This window comes from Drosophila rhopaloa, unplaced genomic scaffold (assembly GCF_018152115.1).
Source record: "Drosophila rhopaloa isolate 14029-0021.01 unplaced genomic scaffold, ASM1815211v1 contig_133, whole genome shotgun sequence".
NCBI lineage: Eukaryota > Metazoa > Arthropoda > Insecta > Diptera > Drosophilidae > Drosophila > Drosophila rhopaloa.
Genome location: NW_025335010.1, coordinates 2,348,822 through 2,367,475, shown reverse-complemented (window position 1 = coordinate 2,367,475; position 18,654 = coordinate 2,348,822). Strand labels below are relative to the sequence as shown.

At 40.5% G+C, this 18,654-nt stretch overlaps 3 protein-coding genes across 3 annotated transcripts; all 3 read right to left on the bottom strand.

Annotated features, from left to right (window-relative positions):
• Nucleotides 1–5,056: 5,056 nt before the first annotated feature.
• LOC108041575 (palmitoyltransferase ZDHHC20-B-like) lies at nucleotides 5,057–8,365 on the bottom strand. The gene is made up of 2 exons (XM_017119515.2): nucleotides 5,432–8,365; nucleotides 5,057–5,362 (listed from the first exon to the last, which is right to left on the bottom strand). The coding sequence occupies exon 1, from the start codon at nucleotides 6,789–6,791 to the stop codon at nucleotides 5,604–5,606; it is 1,188 nt and encodes a 395-aa protein (XP_016975004.2). The 5' UTR covers nucleotides 6,792–8,365; the 3' UTR covers nucleotides 5,057–5,362; nucleotides 5,432–5,603.
• A 122-nt stretch (nucleotides 8,366–8,487) lies between these two features.
• LOC108041583 (ribonuclease kappa) lies at nucleotides 8,488–9,194 on the bottom strand. Its single transcript, XM_017119529.2, has 3 exons — nucleotides 8,980–9,194; nucleotides 8,758–8,877; nucleotides 8,488–8,699 (listed from the first exon to the last, which is right to left on the bottom strand). The coding sequence occupies exons 1-3, from the start codon at nucleotides 9,046–9,048 to the stop codon at nucleotides 8,601–8,603; spliced, it is 288 nt and encodes a 95-aa protein (XP_016975018.1). The 5' UTR covers nucleotides 9,049–9,194; the 3' UTR covers nucleotides 8,488–8,600.
• A 6,458-nt stretch (nucleotides 9,195–15,652) lies between these two features.
• On the bottom strand, nucleotides 15,653–17,661 carry LOC123037117 (putative uncharacterized protein DDB_G0278921). The gene is made up of 3 exons (XM_044456619.1): nucleotides 17,413–17,661; nucleotides 16,866–17,276; nucleotides 15,653–15,859 (listed from the first exon to the last, which is right to left on the bottom strand). The coding sequence occupies exons 1-3, from the start codon at nucleotides 17,659–17,661 to the stop codon at nucleotides 15,653–15,655; spliced, it is 867 nt and encodes a 288-aa protein (XP_044312554.1).
• Between the last annotated feature and the right edge of the window lie 993 nt (nucleotides 17,662–18,654).

Genomic DNA, 18,654 nt, shown 5'->3' with positions numbered 1-18,654 from the left:
GAAGAAATAGGAAACATTAAATTTGCAATAAAATGGGCTAAAATTAACGTAATTAATACTCTCTTGTTAAACGAACCTGAACTTAACGAAATAAATAAAATATCTCAAAAAAATAACATTACCTCGTTTTCAATTGAGGAAACACTGGAATTTGTTGATGTGTCTGTCTTACATAATAAAACAACCATAACTTACTTAATAAAAATACCTGAACTCGAACCAACTAACTATGAAAATCTTCTTTTAAAGCCTGTCATCAGAAACCAATTAATAATACATTTAGAAACTAATGAACTTTTTATATCAAACAATGTAATACTAGGCCTACCCCATGATTGTAAAACTTCAAACCATGTTAAAATTTGTAAAAAAGGAAAAATTGTTAATTTAAGTAATTCAAAATGTATTTCAAAACTAGCTCAGGGAAAGGAATCGCTGTGTGATTATAGTAACTCGGACCACATTGAACCAATAGAGCAAATAGACGATGGCATACTACTCTTAAATGACTTTAACGGCAGCCTAATTTCAAACAATATTTCACATCAACTCGAAACTATAAATATAAATGGAAAAAATTTTACAAACAAAGAAAAAGTAATAATGAAACCCGAAATCCCACGAATTCAAATTACCCCATTGCAAGCACAACGCGTTCAAATTCTGTCATTAGAAGCATTGGAAGCTCTACATATCAAAAATAGAAAGCACTTACAAACCTTACAGAATGATTCTACAATAAACCGAATAACCACAGTAACATTAATTTGCGCCATTGTTCTTGCTTTGATCGTATTAAAAAACTGTATTCACAGAAAAGAAAAAGTAATCCTACATATCCAAGAACCGCCTCCACAAATTTTAAACAACAAAACTAATATTATATCAATTCCTAAAAAAATAATACCAGAATTTAATAATATTCCCTATTTCTAACACCTCTTGAGGACAAGCAGGTTTTTAAGGAGGGAGAGTTAATCACAGAAATATTTCTACATTTTTTCCGAGAAATATTGCAACATTGTCGATGGCAACATTGCAACATTTCAATACAACGGTCAAGAGCCCGAAAGTTCAATAACATAAACACACCAAGAACCCCCAAGTTCAATAACATAAACACATGCATCCGGTCAGCAGCCACAGCGCAGTACCAAAATGCCGATTCTGCAAACCTTGCAGTTTCAGCCGCTCCAACAGAACTAGGCCACCGCCACGGTCTCTTCCGCGACGTCGACTTCGCTGCCCCAACCCACAGCTTAGATCAGGGAATTTTTAAATGAATAAAATCAGTATCAAATTGAACTCCGAATAAATCAAACGTTCAAAACTTATTTTTGGGTTTTTATTATCCTGGAAATTAACTTACATATTAGTTCGATTTGGTTGTTCGCGTAGATCACTTGCAGTCTGTTACCAAGCATCACGGATGCTGTCGACGCTGCGGGAATGCCGTGTACGCCTCTTCAACAGTGAAGCGATTTTTCCGCTGAATATAATAGATCACGCCGAAAACAACTAGAATTATAGCCACCAATGTGCAGGTTACGGGCACAACTACGACTGAAAGCTGATATTGACGCTGGGCTTCATACATGTTTATGGTGACCTGATTTAGTGACTGGGAAACCTCACTGGACAAAATATAGTATGAAATTTAGAATTGGATTTGATGGAATGGAATGTTTTCGATAAAGTGATTGCAATAATGACGGACAAAGTCACTACCTTTAATCTTGTAGTATCATGCCCAGTTGTTAAGGCTGCACTTTTTTACGGCATTTGCAAAATTGAGAACAGCACAAGGAGATCAGCCGTATAGTCTTATACAAGAACACACCCGTTAAAACAGCGCCCTCAACATGGTCAAAAGATTTTAACTGCTCAAAACTGAATTAGTATTAGTTTTGTGGCCTCCCATCATATCAGTGGAGCCAGACGAACTTTCATCCACCAATGTGTAGGCATTGTCCTTAACTGGGTACGTCCAGCAAATTAAATTCGTAATCAATAATAACATTATTTTCATGAAATTCGTGAAGAATGATGATCTCGAAAATTTGTTGTTTAATTGTAATCAGCATTTACTGATAAAAGTGCAATGAATTACTTATTAAAATATGATGAATTACTGATTAAAGAGCGATGAATTACTGATTAAACAGAGACTTTTTACCAGTAATTCATCACATTTTCATTAGTAATTCTTCACATTTTTATCAGTAGAACATTGCTTTTTCACCGCTTTTTCATCAGTAATTCATAGCTTTTTCACCCCATTTTCATCAGTATTTCATCGCTTTTTCATCGCATTTTCACCGCATATTCGTCAGTAAATAAACACATCATTTTATCAATACTTCCATTTATTTAAATATAATATTTTCTTACATTTAATGGTTATTATCAATTATTATAAATCTAAGTATTAATCATAATTCAATATACGTTTTCAGTTGTCTAGGAGTTGTTGAGGATGATGATACCGAAACCTCGGTACTTTTGGGCACCTTTTTTTGACTTCGTTCTTTATGTGCTGGCTCTTCCTGACCAAGTATATCTAAAATAAAAAAATTATTATAAAATATATAAAAACTTACTGCGTTTCTTGTTTTGCCGCCGGCCAAGTCCAGCTTAGTTTATGCTGGCCAAACAGTTTTATTATAAGCTTCACCTTAAAAATTGAATTAATATATTAACAGTATATGTAGGTACAGTTTAAAATAATTAAATAAATAAAAATCTCAGCTTCGATCTGTTCTCTCCGTTCTCTCAAATGCAAGTGCATGTAAAAACAGCGAAAACAGCTTCAGTTGAGAACAAGGGCACCGTTATTCCTAATGTTATTTTCTTTGCCTAATTTGTATATAAAAGCATGTTCGACTATTCAAAATAATTACATTATTTAAATTTACCTAATTAATGAATCTATATTTTCAAAACTATCATAACGTATGTTATCTTAAAACATATATCTATAAAATAATATAATTAATAAGTATCGACATAAATATTTATTACCAAAAAATAATTAGTTATTTTAATTTCAAGGGTGTGCAGCGGACGTTGTGATTTTTATAGGCTGTCCCCCACCACCCAGCTCATCTTATGGGGAGAGAGACAAAGTAAGAGAGGGCGATGGAAATTTTTCTGCGTTTCCTACGATCGGCGATTGAGAGTTTCGGCTCTGCCTGCGTCGCATTCAGCTCTGCCGACTTTGCCTTTGGCTCTGCCGGCGGCGCAGTTTGCTGCTAATGAATTTTTGTAGTGATCTGCAGGGTTTTTACAGCTATTATTATTCTACTGGTTAGTTCTAGACTGCTAGTAGACACTTACCATTGGTCCGATCGGTTGAGACGCTCGAGAAAAAGTGTCCTGCCTTAAGCGTGGCTCCACTTTATACAGGGGAAGAGCCCAAATAAACGTAACAACCATTCCTAAATATTGTGATGCGGGGCGTCACAAAGTAATTGGATTAACATCAAGTTGGATACAAATTTGTGATGTAACGAAGGTTATTTATTCCACCGTCAACCTATATAAGATATAGACGACCGATCCGCTGTAATTTGTTAGCTAACCGAGACAACCTTTTTGTAGCATATTTTTTATATTTATATTTTATATATTTACATTTAAAAACCATCAAATTCCATACGAATACGACACGTATTTCGACTAGGTTCATAATCCAGAATATTTTGTTTGTTTTGGGTCGGAGTTGTCATCTCTGCTTTACAAACATCTGACCAACAGATGGTACCTTAGGGGTCGTTTAAAAATAATCAGTGTTTGCAATTACTACTCCGTTGTAGCGAGATGAATACAAATATTACTATTCTATTGCTATCGCTCTGTTTTTGACGAGAGCGGTAGCAGAGCCATAGCAGAATAACGAGAAAGTTTGTGCTCTGCTCTGCTCGCAGTTTTGTCGATTGAGAAACTGCAAAAAATTGATAGCGAGATGAGAGCAGAGCACTTGCTATTTTTTCATGTGCTAAGGCTCTCGCTTGTGTTCCTTTTTTTTATTTTCTTCGCCTTTCTTATGCAGCGTGTTCTTTTTATACCCTTGCAGAGGGTATTATAATTTTGGTCAAAAGTGTGCAACGCAGTGAAGGAGACATCTCCGACCCTATAAAGTATATATATTCTTGATCAGGATCACCTCCTGAGTTGATATAGCCATTTCCGTCTGTCTGTCCGTCTGTCTGTTTCTACGCGAACTAGTCTCTCAGTTTTAAAGATATCGAATTCAAACTTTGCACACACCCTTCTTTCCTTTGCACGCAGTATATAAGTCGGAACGGCCGGGATCGGCCGACTATATCCTATAGCTGCCATATAACTGATTAATCGGAAATGCCATAACTCTGCTGTTTGTTAAGTTAGGAAGTTGGAACTTTCTATGGGTTTTATATTTGGCCAATCAATACGACGTACCAAATTTCATAAGGATCGGCCGACTATATCCTATAGCTGCTATATAATTGATTGATCGGAAATGCCATAACTTTGGTGTTTGTAAAGTTAGAAAGTTGGGATTTTCTATGGGTTTTATATTTGGCCAATTAATCCGACCTACCAAATTTCATAAGGATTGGCCGACTATATCTTATAGCTGCCCTATAACTGATTGATCGGAAATGCCATAACTTTGGTGTTTGTTAAGTTAGGAAGTTGGGACTTTCTATGAGTTTTATTTTTGCCCAATCAATCCGACATATCAAATTTCATAAGGATCGGCCGACTATATTCTATAGCTGCCATATAACTGAACGACTGGAAACGCCATAACTTTGGTGTTTTTAAAGTTAGGAAGTTGGGATTTTTCATGAGTATTAAGAATGCATCATATGAATAATTTTGGAGAATATAATTTGCAGAATATTCTGCAAGGGTATTTCAACTTCGGCTCCGCCCGAAGTTAGCTTTCCTTTCTTGTTACTTGTCGCTTTGCCAGAATGAGAAAGAAAATATTTTCTGTCAGAATAAAGTGGTTTGAAATAATAAATAATAGTATTTTATTCAAAAACTAAAAATCAAAGTAAAAACGTATATTCATTCACAGTATTCAGATTAAATCAAACTTAAAAATTAAAAGCCCCAGAATTCAAATTAATGTATGAAGTAAATGTTAATTAAATATAAAAAAGTAAAAAGAAATAAGAACTTATGCATTTAGAAACACGAATTACCCCTCATCTTCTTCGTCTTCAAATAAACTTAAATTGTCGATGGCACTATCCAAGTGAGTTGAGTTAAGCCGGACAAGAAGAATATTTTCCAATGTTTCGTGACTTAATCGATTTCGGTTATCCGACAACACCAGTTTTAAAGACGAAAACGCCCGCTCAATTGTTACCTACAAATATAAAGAAATTTAAACACTTGTTAATAAATATTTTGTTTTAAATTAAGTTATAATTCTTACTTGAGTTGGTGGATAGCAAAGCATACTTTGCTTAGGGCATACAGCTCTGGATCGCTTAATTTCCTTACTTTCCAGAAATTTAAAACATTTTCACTAGATTTCATAAACGGCAATTTCAACGATTCAATCTTTCCATGGACATCTGTTGACTCATTCGGAACAATGTTAGCACTTAAAAAGTCGTCCAAAAGATCGAAATTACTCCTGTGCTGCTGCTTAATGACTGGCCGTTTGCCACCTGCTCCAGCCGCTCTTCCAGCTCGTCCAGGTATGGAGATAGTGGCGCCTGTTGCTGCTGCAACTGCTGGATTGGCTGGGCGCTGGTGCTTCTTACTTGATGAGGCGATTGGTTGTGATGATGGTTAGTGGTGTCGAGGGGACTAGCGCCAATCAACTTATCTGTTGGATTGCCATCTAACCTGCTGGTGCCCGTATCCCCCATGGCATCGTACCGCTGGACGGGTGAGGTGGTGGACACTCGACTCTGGTCGCTGGAGGTCGGATAGCTGTAGCCATCACCGCGACTGGAGAAGACGGGCAGGAACCAGTACTGCCAGTCGTCACCAAATACCTCGCAGAAATTGGCGTATCGGCCCAAGTTATAGCCATTCTTATCTGGTCCGCCAACGCGGAAGATGGGAGCCCGAAACGACTCCAGAGTCGTGCGATTCACCAGCACCAGGTAGATGTGGTAGCCAAACAAACTCACCAAACTAATGGCAAACATTAAGGCAATGAAGAACAGGAACAAGATGTGGAATCGTCCCATTCCGGTGGCATTTAGCTGTCCCTTCCAGAAATCGACAAAATCGTGCAGCGCTGTGAAGGCCACGTACAGGCAGTAGACGAGCGCATAGCCCAAGAACAGGACAAAGTACTTGTAGTTGTAGAAGTTAACGCAGTTGTTCACCCAGGGGCAGTGGTGGTCCATCTTCAGCACGCAGCAGCTGCACACGCTGCAGTGGTGCGCCCGGTCTGGCTTGATGATCTTGCACTTCTCGCAGAACCGCACAGATAATTTCATTGTGCGATTTGTGACTGGCAGATCGCGCGCAAAGTTGTTAAGTATGCGTTTCTGGGTGTCTGGGCTGTCGGCCCGGAAAAGTCGAGTCACTTCCTCGTCCGGTATCCGCCACTGATCAGGCATTCGGCCCACGGACGTCATAATGGTACGCCAGTAGGACCACATAAACAGGGTGAGGAAAATGTGATAGAACAGCAGCATGAATATCATACCGATGCGGTTTTGCGAGTTGCGGATGCACAGCTCCACCACGTAGGCATAGTAGGACCAGGCTATCACCGCAGTGATGAATAGCACCGGGATCCACTTGAAGACCGCCATACATGCCGGTGTCATGTTTACGCAGTTAATCAAAACTCAAAAGTGCCAAAAATATTTTCTTAAAACTACAAAGCGACAAGTAAAAAGAACACGCTGCATAAGAAAGGTGCAGAAAATAAAAAAAGTAACACAAGCGAGAGCCGTAGCACATGAAAAAATAGCAAGTGCTCTGCTCTCATCTCGCTATCAATTTTTTGCTACCGTTACTGCTACACAGAGCACAGGACTTGATTTTCTGCTACCGCTATGCTACAGTTTCTCAAGCGACAAAACTGCGAGCAGAGCAGAGCACAAACTTTCTCGTTATTCTGCTATGGCTCTGCTACGGCTCTCGTCAAAAACAGAGCGATTGCAATAGCCAAACCAAATACTACGAGAGTAGCGTAGCTTTTCAAACGCTGAAAATAATCATTCAAAATCAGCACAGATGGCAGAGTTCACGCGCTACATTGTCGCTGGAGATTTCGACAACGTTCACGGATTTCGCACACGACTGCGTTGCAAGCATAAATACAAAAGCACACTACGGCTTAATTTATTTTAAACTAAATCTTAATTTAAATAGATTTCTGGTAAACAACCAGGCGTTTTTTTTTTGATACGGAAGGAAAAGAATATTTATTGTGCCTCAGCCATGTTTTGCACGTTTTTATTTAGTCTAAAACATGGTTATATCAGAATATATCCGACCAATAGGCCTACGTATGGTAAGCCCTTGTAAAATACAAAAAAAATGTCGCCCTTAACTCGATAACCAGTTATTCGACATTCATGTGTATGCCACCCAAAAAAACACGGATGCCAGCCTCCACACATTTCGTTTAAGACATTTTTTTATGAAAACCATTCACTTTTACGATTACTTTGCTTTTTGAAACTCCTGATGCGGAAAAAAGAAATGAACAGCCTTCTGCCACTTGCATAAAAAACGATACCTGCACAGTATGATTGAAAATCACATCCAATAACAGATCTAATTTTAAACCTGTCATCCAGATCATGATACAATAACATAAGGTAGTCTCGTCGGCTGTCTAAACGTTCGGATTTTGGTCAGAGCGTGTTCGTTTTTTGAAGAGAAAGGTTGTGCAACATGATTTTTTGCAATGTATGAAAGATGCCTTAATAATCGCAGCCGAGTATGCTAGTATTAGTTTATATCAAGATTAGATTAGATTATTTTAGAATTCAGAATCTTAACAAAAGAAAAAAACAACGCCTAATTTAAAATTCAGTTAGAAAAAAAATTAATCGCTTTGTATTATTAAAGGGAAAATAAAACCCCTTGAACCATTTAAGTGTTAATCCAGACATTCTATTGTCGTTTCGCTCGCACTTACTAAGCAGAATCAATTTCACTTGCACAAGTTGTTATGATTGTAGAGCTACCGACACTAGCTTATGTTGTTGCGTCTCAAAAAATTTAAAAAAAGATTAAAAATGATTAAAGTGGGACAATTAAAAAAAACAAAATTTATTGGTTTAAAACTGTAGGAGACATTATACGTAATGTTTTATATTTACCGATTTCTTACGGTTCTGGGAGGCCTTTGGAGCCAATTTAAACACAGACATAATGGGAATGTAGAAACAAAGACAAAAATGCATAATTTTATGTATAAAGGCTTGGGCTATTGTGAGTGATGACGCAATTCGACCGTAAGTTGTATAGGTGTAGTAGATAATAATATAAATACGTTTAACTAATAACTTTAACTGAACATTTCAATACTATTTATTTGAGGGCGCAGACGGAGAAGTATGTACACGTACATTTTTCCTCACACTGACAACGTTTAGTTGCGAATGCTACATTTTAAAATATTAGTTGGCAGTTACTCTGCTATTCATGTAGAATTGTTGTGCCGAGAGCAGCAATGTCAACACGTAGATGCAAGCTGCAATCCAACAATTGTAAGCATTCTGAAAAGAAAACACGTTCACAATAATTATTTGCGAAGAAGACCTCGAATCAACGTACCTGATTGTACGCTCTGTTAGCAGCTGCATAAAAATCTTCCAAGGAATGGTATTCTTCTTCTAGGGGTAAATCCTCAATAAGAGCCACGCTATTGATGTAGAAAAATAGTCCCATGAGAACCTAAAACATAAAAAACACTTTAACCTTTCTGAAAAAACCTCAAACCTTGTGACTGTCACAAATTCGAGAGTTCATGTACACATGTACATTGTACGTACTCACCAGTTGGACAATGCCCCAAACAGAGATGATCAGACCGCAGAGGGACAACTTGGGACCACAGATTTTCATTTTTCGGGGTTTTTAAAAAAGGCTGATAAAGTAAAATAATCTTATATTTTATTTAAACCCAAAATTAATTTTATTCTGCAGCGACAATTTCTTTAGTGTCGAACCTAACCAGAGAACAGTCAGGTGAATATATCATGTGACCAACATTCAGTGTGGCCGTTGTCGTTTAAGGAAAAAACAATAGCGCGACAACAATATTATTTTTTAAAATACTGAATTAATATCTCTATTATTTCATTCTGATAGCCAGGTTCCACTGGGACAAGTTTTTACAATTTAAAGCCCAGTATCCAGATCGACAAACGATTACGCTAGCGTAAAAACTTTAATCTTTCAGTGTGACCAAAAGCTTGAGAGTTCATCAGATTTAAGCGTGCTACGGTCGTACTGTCAATCAGCTGGGTTTGTTGACAAGCAGTTAAAATTCAAATATCGTATTTGCGGGAAAAAGCCTTTAAAAAATATTATCAAATACCTTGGCAAGACAAGTCTGCCGCTGGACAAAGAAATTAAAAAACAATACATTTTAAATTTAACAGTTGTTTTTTTTTAATTTACTGATAATTATTTGCTTTTATTGTGTTTTTTCGTACATTCTGGACTTAAAAAACATTTTGCTCTGACAAGAGGCACCTCAATAGACTTTTGTGAGTTTTTGAGTTTTTCCCTCAATTTCTTATAATTTTCAGTGAGAAGCGCATGCCAAAAGATTAAATTTTTTAATCTTTTCGCTAGGGTTCACCCAAAGTTCATTTCCGCAGACTGGCAACGCTATGGAATTTTTTGGTATTTTTTTCGTCGATCAGGGGACCGACGTGAAAAAAAGGCCCGACGAAAAGTGAACGCCAGCTGTTTGCCTCTCGCTCTCTCTCATGACTGGTGTACGGTTATCGTCGATCTGGATACTAGGCTTTAAAGCCTAGTACACAGAACGAAAAATGAGTGTGCCAGCGAAAATCTTTAATCTTTCAGGTGTGACTGCATTTTTGAGAATTCTTCCGTATTGAGCGTCCTGGGGTCGTACTTTCAATAAGCTGGGCTTGTTAACAAGCAGTTTAAAAACTACTTCCGTAAGACTTGTCTGCCGCTATACAAAGAATTTAGAAAACAATATAATTTAAATATAAAATTTCTTTATATTTTAATTACTGATAATTATTTGATAATTTAGAGCGCTTAGTTCTTGCAGGCTATTTTTCTAAGTTTTTTGTTGTGTTTTCAGTCAATTTTGACTTAAGAAACACTCTGCTCTGACAACAAAAACCGCAAAAGATTACATATTTTAAGCCTACTATCCACTTCGACGTAAACCGTACACCAGTCATGAGAGAGAGCGAGAGGCAAACAGCTGGCGTTCACTTTTCGTCGGGCCTTTTTTTCACGTCGGTCCCCTGATCGACGAAAAAAATACCAGAAAATTCCATAGCGTTGCCAGTCTGCGGAAATAAAGTTTGGGTGAACCCTAGCGAAAAGATTAAACAATTTAATCTTATGGCGTGCGCTTCTCACTGAATATTATAAGAAATTGAGGGAAAAACTCAAAAAACTCACAAAAGTCGATTGCAAGTGTTTCCATGTGAGGACAAAATAACATTAATACCGGGTGCCTCTTGTCAGAGCAAAATGTTTTTTAGGTCCAGAATGTACGAAAAAACACAATAAAAGTGCAGCTATGAACTTTAAATTGGCAAATAATTATCAGTAAATTAAAAAAAACAACTTTTAAATTTAAATTGTATTGTTTTTTTATTTCTTTGTACAGCGGCAGACTTGTCTTGCCAAGGTATTTGATAATATCTCTTAAAGGCTCTTTCCCGCAAATACGATATTTGAATTTTAACTGCTTGTCAACAAACCCAGCTGATTGACAGTACGACCGTAGCACGCTTAAATCTGATGAACTCTCAAACTTTTGGTCACACTGGAAAGATTAAAGTTTTTACGCTAGCGTAATCGTTTGTCGATCTGGATACTAGGCTTAACTTTTGAATATGAAATTATAATAAAATAATTTAGACAATCTTGGGCAATAGCTATTCATATTTTATCTGCAGGCTGGCAAAAATCTGCAGACGTATTAGTTCGATTTGGTTGTTCGCGTAGATCACTTGCAGTCTGTTACCAAGTATCATTTATAACGCTGTTGTGCTCATTTTAAATGTTGTGCAAAATGCAACGGGCTAAAATGATGAGCCACAGCTGTTCAGATCAGCTGTTATCGGATGGTGGATGGTGGATGTGCTCTGTGGGAATCGGAGTTTCACATTTGTCAAAAATCCCAACCGTTTCAGACGGATGGACTCTATGGGAAGAGGGCATAATGCCCACAGAGATCCATCCACCATCCATTGAAAAGTTGGGGTCCATAAGGTTTTGCCGTTCCGAACATTCCCAGTTAGTTCCTCATCCAAATTTGACGGACTTTTTTATGCGATAGTTAGGCGATGTTTTTTCGGTGCAACTCTGAGTTCTTCTTCTTGACAGTGAAAATTGGAAAATTCAATACGAAAATTTAAAAAAGAATGACGGGTAACTTTTCAAAAAGGAAGGCGCCAAATCAAAAACTGCTGTTTATACTTGTAATAATCAACTAATTACTGCTCCATCCGTGTGGCAGCATAAAGGGCTGCTCCACTCTTTCCTAGGCGCATACCGTACTCACAACATGGAGCAGAACACCTTGGAGAACGAGAGTATGTCCCCAGACTTTATGACGGTTTGTCGCTGTAGCATGGCTCAGGGATGGCCAGGGTTCGTCACAGAAAGTTGTTTGTGTCAGGCGTGGTTGCTGAAAGAGAATTCCGACCCAGCCCAGAGTCGAAGTCGTGGAGAATTACACAGTAATTCATTATAATTATTTCGTTTATTTCGGTTTATTTCGGTAAGATTCTTGACATTTGATTGATTCTGACCAACGGATTCCCCTGACTGGCGGTGTGCCGCCCTTGCTGCTCTCGTTTCCCTCGTCCAATCCGACTAACGGGTGGCGGGAGGCGTGTAGCTGCTCGATAGGGACAGCACGGGTTTACGGCTGAGAGAGAGCCGGGACCTGAAATGAGAGTATCGGATGGCCCTTGGCCGGTAATCACCCGCCTACGGGCGATGATTTGGGTGCTTGGGGACCTTAATATCAGCCACAAGAGAAGGAGAATCGGGGGACCCTAAAGTCACCCGCTAGAGCGAGAGAGAGTAAGTTGCTTGGGGACCCTGAAGTCAGCCACAAGAGAGAGACGGTTCGGTGCTTGGGGACCCTAAAAACAGCCACAAGAGAGAGAGAGTATGTTGCTTGGGGACCTAAAGTCAGCCGCAAGAGAGAGAGAGAGTATGTTGCTTGGGGAAGGCTGGAGGAGAAAGGCTGGAGGAGCAGCACGCTCGGAGTTTCACATTTGTCAAAAATCCCAACCGTTTCCGACGATGGAAACTGCTAATCCAATTTTATTTAAAGTGGAAACAATAAAAGAAAATTGGCAAAAAAAAAAATAAAAAATAAAGTAGGGTTATTTAAAAGTGATTATTCCGGACTAAATAGAGTTCATGAAGAACACATAAAAGCCCGTAACTTCAAAGAGTTAAATGAATTAATTCAATTTGATCATTCCTACGTACTCGAAACAAGTCTATTTAAAATGGAGGATAATTTCAAATAGGCAAATAAGGCGATAAGCCAAAGCTTATAAGCCCTTGCAGTTATTACAAAACGAGTACATTTCGGTTTCTATGCCTATGTTACTAAAAACAATGCGGCTATACTGAGTTTGCGCTGGATTCTGATTCTGCTTAGTAAGTGCGAGCGAAACGACAATAGAATGTCTGGATTAACACTTAAATGGTTCAAGGGGTTTTATTTTCCCTTTAATAATACAAAGCAATTAATTTTTTTTCTAACTGAATTTTAAATTAGGCGTTGTTTTTTTCTTTTGTTAAGATTCTGAATTCTAAAATAATCTAATCTAATCTTGATATAAACTAATATAACTCACACATTGCAAAAAATCATGTTGCACAACCTTTCTCTTCAAAAAACGAACACGCACTGACAAAAATCCGAACGTTTAGACAGCCGACGAGACTACCTTATGTTATTGTATCATGATCTGGATGACAGGTTTAAAATTGGATCTGTTATTGGATGTGATTTTCAATCATACTGTGCAGGTATCGTTTTTTATGCAAGTGGTAGAACGCTGTTCATTTCTTTTTTCCGCATCAGGAGTTTCAAAAAGCAAAGTACTCGTAAAAGTGAATGGTTTTCATAAAAAAATGTCTTTAACGAAATGTGTAGAAGCTGGCATCCGTGTTTTTTTGGGTGGCATACACATGAATGTCGAATAACTGGTTATCGAGTTAAGAGCGACATTTTTTTTTGTATTTTACAAGGGCTTACCATATGTAGGCCTATTGGTCGGATATATTCTGATATAACCATGTTTTAGACTAAATAAAAACGTGCAAAACATGGCTGAGGCACAATAAATATTCTTTTCCTTCCGTATCACAAAAAAAAAAACGCCTGGTTGTTTACCAGAAATCTATTTAAATTAAGATTTAGTTTAAAATAAATTAAGCCGTAGTGTGCTTTTGTATTTATGCTTGCAACGCAGTCGTGTGCGAAATCCGTGAACGTCGGCAATGGGGAGAAATTCGTCTTGGTCGTCGAAATCTCAAAACCAGAAATGGTTGTGAAATGGGCTCTTCTGATCCAGCGACAATGTAGCGCGTGTAACGACCCTGTTTTGGTAGACGGTATAGCTCGCCGTGGTTAGGGTTCGTGACAGATATTTATATTTTCCTCTATAGATCGATTTACCTCCCTTTTCCCAATAATGACACAGAGGGATAGTACTATAAAGGAGACGTGTATTTCGAAGTAATCGTACAATGTAAGTTGGTCGTGTGGTTGTGTATAGATCAGTCGGGACTGATTGCTTTGTCGATTCGGCGCTTCGGAAGGGCCGAGTGATGAACTGCTTGCTGTCGTGATTCGGCGCTACGGAAGGGCCGAGTAATAAACTGCTTGTTGTCATGACCCGGCGCTACGGAAGGGCCGAGTGATTAACTGCTTGCTTCGTGGAGGTTGATCGGTGAGCTGCTTTCTCCGTGGTCTGGCTCTACGGAAGGGCCAAGAGGTTCACTGCATACTGCGAGCTTCGGCGCTGCGGATAGACCGAGAAGTTGCGTCGGCGCTGCGGATGGGCCGGGAAGTCGCTTCGGCGCTGTAGGAGGGCCGAAAAGTTGCGTCGGCGCTGCGGACGAGAAGTGCACTGCTTCGTCGCGCGTACGTCGGGTTCGTAGTGTTCTGGGTTGTTGAGAGAGATCTACTTGGATTTCTAGTGGGATTCAGGAATATAGGGCATCGTTAGTTTCGGTCTGCCGGGCATCGTTAGGTTAAATTAGGCGTTGTTTTTTTCTTTTGTTAAGATTCTGAATTCTAAAATAATCTAATCTAATCTTGATATAAACTAATATAACTCACACATTGCAAAAAATCATGTTGCACAACCTTTCTCTTCAAAAAACGAACACGCACTGACAAAAATCCGAACGTTTAGACAGCCGACGAGACTACCTTATGTTATTGTATCATGATCTGGATGACAGGTTTAAAATTGGATCTGTTATTGGATGTGATTTTCAATCATACTGTGCAGGTATCGTTTTTTATGCAAGTGGTAGAACGCTGTTCATTTCTTTTTTCCGCATCAGGAGTTTCAAAAAGCAAAGTACTCGTAAAAGTGAATGGTTTTCATAAAAAAATGTCTTTAACGAAATGTGTAGAAGCTGGCATCCGTGTTTTTTTGGGTGGCATACACATGAATGTCGAATAACTGGTTATCGAGTTAAGAGCGACATTTTTTTTTGTATTTTACAAGGGCTTACCATATGTAGGCCTATTGGTCGGATATATTCTGATATAACCATGTTTTAGACTAAATAAAAACGTGCAAAACATGGCTGAGGCACAATAAATATTCTTTTCCTTCCGTATCACAAAAAAAAAAAAAACGCCTGGTTGTTTACCAGAAATCTATTTAAATTAAGATTTAGTTTAAAATAAATTAAGCCGTAGTGTGCTTTTGTATTTATGCTTGCAACGCAGTCGTGTGCGAAATCCGTGAACGTCGGCAATGGGGAGAAATTCGTCTTGGTCGTCGAAATCTCAAAACCAGAAATGGTTGTGAAATGGGCTCTTCTGATCCAGCGACAATGTAGCGCGTGTAACGACCCTGTTTTGGTAGACGGTATAGCTCGCCGTGGTTAGGGTTCGTGACAGATATTTATATTTTCCTCTATAGATCGATTTACCTCCCTTTTCCCAATAATGACACAGAGGGATAGTACTATAAAGGAGACGTGTATTTCGAAGTAATCGTACAATGTAAGTTGGTCGTGTGGTTGTGTATAGATCAGTCGGGACTGATTGCTTTGTCGATTCGGCGCTTCGGAAGGGCCGAGTGATGAACTGCTTGCTGTCGTGATCCGGCGCTACGGAAGGGCCGAGTAATAAACTGCTTGTTGTCATGACCCGGCGCTACGGAAGGGCCGAGTGATTAACTGCTTGCTTCGTGGAGGTTGATCGGTGAGCTGCTTTCTCCGTGGTCTGGCTCTACGGAAGGGCCAAGAGGTTCACTGCATACTGCGAGCTTCGGCGCTGCGGATAGACCGAGAAGTTGCGTCGGCGCTGCGGATGGGCCGGGAAGTCGCTTCGGCGCTGTAGGAGGGCCGAAAAGTTGCGTCGGCGCTGCGGACGAGAAGTGCACTGCTTCGTCGCGCGTACGTCGGGTTCGTAGTGTTCTGGGTTGTTGAGAGAGATCTACTTGGATTTCTAGTGGGATTCAGGAATATAGGGCATCGTTAGTTTCGGTCTGCCGGGCATCGTTAGGTTCGAACTGCCGTTCTACATCCGTTTCGTTTCCGGGTCGGGATCCGGAAACGTGACGTCTGGGGGAACTCTCAGAGGTGGGCCGGTATTACGTAAACCGGGCCGCCTCAGTGATCACGACTGAGTCTGGGCTGATTTCGAGGAAACCAAGCCAGTGATCCTCACTAGGTCGCAGAACCGATTTAAAAAACCGAGTTCTTACGGATCCACCACCAATACCAAGACTATCTACCAGAACACTTACCCGGATATTTCTCCTTGTTGCTGATGTTTCCTCGATGATCGTCGGAACGCTAGTCCCTCATCTGGGGTCTTGCCTCTGCTTATATAGGCCCCGTTGAGTTTGCCCAGAGCGGTCGATGTCGAGAATCCCGATATCGATAACTCGTTATCGGGTCATTAATATAGCGATGGTAGTCGACTGTCGATGTATTGGTGGTGTTAGTGTGGCCAGGTTTGTTAGTCGACTATCGATATATTAGTGTGGCCAGTTTATCGTTTTGGGTGTGCGATTTGAAAGTGCGCGATTTTGGAGCGTGTTTTGAATGTGGTGTGGCGTAGGGAGAATAAAAGATCATTGTGTGTTTTTTTGGAATGTTATTATTATTATTTGTGACGCTGGGTCGTCACACCCCCCTCCGCTTAAGACGTTAATGTCTCCACGGTGTTTTTGTGGACGTATCCACCTCTCCCGATCCGGATTCGGGTCGTGAGATTGTCCGAGACCACCAGTTTCGTCCTTCTATTCCCGCTGCGCCAGGTTGCCTTTAGACGGACGACGCTTCTTCTACCCTTTGCTTGTGGTCGTTGTATTCCCGCGGTTTTGGTTCCCACTCCTCCTCACTTTCCTCCGATAGATTGATCGGTTTTTCTCCGGGATAGTCGAGGGAAGAGAGCCGCCACCCATTTCGTCTGTGGCCGTTGAAAATCCACTAACTCGTGCCATTTTGTGCCGGTTGTTGTCCTGGGCATGGGGGGTCGTGCTTCGTTGTCCGTTGTTTGTCGTGTCGTTTCCTTGGTTGTTGTTGTTGCCATCGTTTGCCGTGTTGTTGCTGCGGTTGTTTCCTTGGTTTTTGGTGTCGCCTTCGTTTGCCGTGTTGTTGCTGTGGTCGTTTCCTTGGTTGTTGGTGTCGCCTTCGTTTGCCTTGTTGTTGCTGTGGTCGGTGTCAAAATTGGTTGCCTGGCTGGCGCTTGTCTGCCTACCGGGGCGGCCCTGGTTGGCTTCCTGCAACCAGCTGGACCTGCCACGTCCACGGCTCCGAGTATAATCACCCATCGCCGCTGTTGGTTGAGCATTTGGAGGCTCTTCTGGTACTTGGAGAGCGAGCTTTTTAGTTTCTTGTCCATTCTGAAAAATGGGCGGATGGTTCTAGTTTGTTGTTTTTGGAGTTACGCATGCTTGTTAGTCGAGGGTTTCTACATGGTTCGTTTATGTGGGCTCTGTGCGTCTTCCCGGTCACCGTGTGTTTTATTGTTGCAATTACCGCTGATATGAAACTTGTTACTTTGAATGGACCTTCGTATTTTGAAGCTAGCTTGGCCGCGAATCCAGTTGCTGCTTTTGACAAGGGGTGCTTTCTTTCCCATACTAGGTCTCCTATTTTGGGTCTCCAGTCCCTTTTCCGGAGGTTGTACGATCTAGCTTGATCCTGTGCCGCCTTTCCCATGTTTAGGTGTGGTAGTTTCCTTGCTTCCATTATTAGTTCCCATCGTGCCTCCACTGTCTCCTCCATGATTCCGGATCCTTGAGTGTTTTCGGCAAACAGGCTTCCTGGTAGTCTAATTTCCCGTCCGTATAGCAGATATGCCGGGCTATATCCTGTTGATTCCTATCTGCTACTGTTGATCGCTAGCGATATTTCAGGTAGCCGGTCGTCCCATCTTGTGTGCTCTGCTCCTGAGAATTGGGCTATCATCGTTTTTATCGTACGGTTTGCCCTTTCTGCTGGGTTTTCCTGAGGGGTGTATGGGGCTGTTAGTTGGTGAGCAATCCCCCATTTCTGTAGCTGTGCCTTGAACTTGTTGCTTGTGAATTGTACTCCATTGTCTGAGATGAGGTTTTTTGGGGTTGCAAACCGTGACATGATTTATTCCCTGAGGACCTTTAATACGATTTCCGTGGTCCCTTTCCGGACGGCTGCTATCTCTACCCACTTCGTGAATTTATCGAACATCACTAAAAACATGTTATTACCGTGGCTAGACCTTGGAAGTGGCCTCACAAAGTCTATGCACAAGGTTTCACAAGGTGCTTTCGCTATCTGTGACAAAATTTTCCCCGCTGCTTGTTGTTGTGATGTCTTGTAGCGCTGGCATGTCTCGCAGCTTCGTACATGCTGCTGTATGTCCCCCTAGGTGTCCTGCTGTTGCTTCGCTGTGGTTTTCTTGCAGTGCTCGTGCTCTTTGGTTTTTCGCCACGCTTAGTTCCATGGCTGTATGTCCTCGTCTGCGGCCCATGACGGTAGATGTCTGTATAGTTTTCCGTTGATTATCGCGTAATCTGGCAATGTTTCGGGATTTCTTTCCAAGTCTAGGAGTTTCTGTTTAATCCAGATGTCTTCTTCGACCTCGGCTCCGTGAGCTTCTTCTTCTGGCATTCTGGATAGTGCGTCCGCAACGACATTGAGCTTTCCTTTGCGATAGCGTATTTCGAACGTGTATGGCTGCATTGCCAACGCCCATCTGGCAATCCGTCCTGATGGGCTTTCTATCCAGTTTAGCCATTT

Coding starts and splice junctions, on each gene's coding strand:
- LOC108041575 (XM_017119515.2), bottom strand. CDS start 6,791: ATGACACCGGCATGTATGGCGGTCTTCAAGTGGATCCCGGTGCTATTC.
- LOC108041583 (XM_017119529.2), bottom strand. CDS start 9,048: ATGAAAATCTGTGGTCCCAAGTTGTCCCTCTGCGGTCTGATCATCTCT. Junction 8,878..8,979: donor TTTGGGGCATTGTCCAACTG/GTGAGTACGTAC, acceptor TTTATGTTTTAG/GTTCTCATGGGACTATTTTT. Junction 8,700..8,757: donor CTAACAGAGCGTACAATCAG/GTACGTTGATTC, acceptor TTTTCTTTTCAG/AATGCTTACAATTGTTGGAT.
- LOC123037117 (XM_044456619.1), bottom strand. CDS start 17,661: ATGGAGGAGACAGTGGAGGCACGATGGGAACTAATAATGGAAGCAAGG. Junction 17,277..17,412: donor TAACAAGTTTCATATCAGCG/GTAATTGCAACA, acceptor CCCATTTTTCAG/AATGGACAAGAAACTAAAAA. Junction 15,860..16,865: donor ACCGGCACAAAATGGCACGA/GTTAGTGGATTT, acceptor AAATCCAAGTAG/ATCTCTCTCAACAACCCAGA.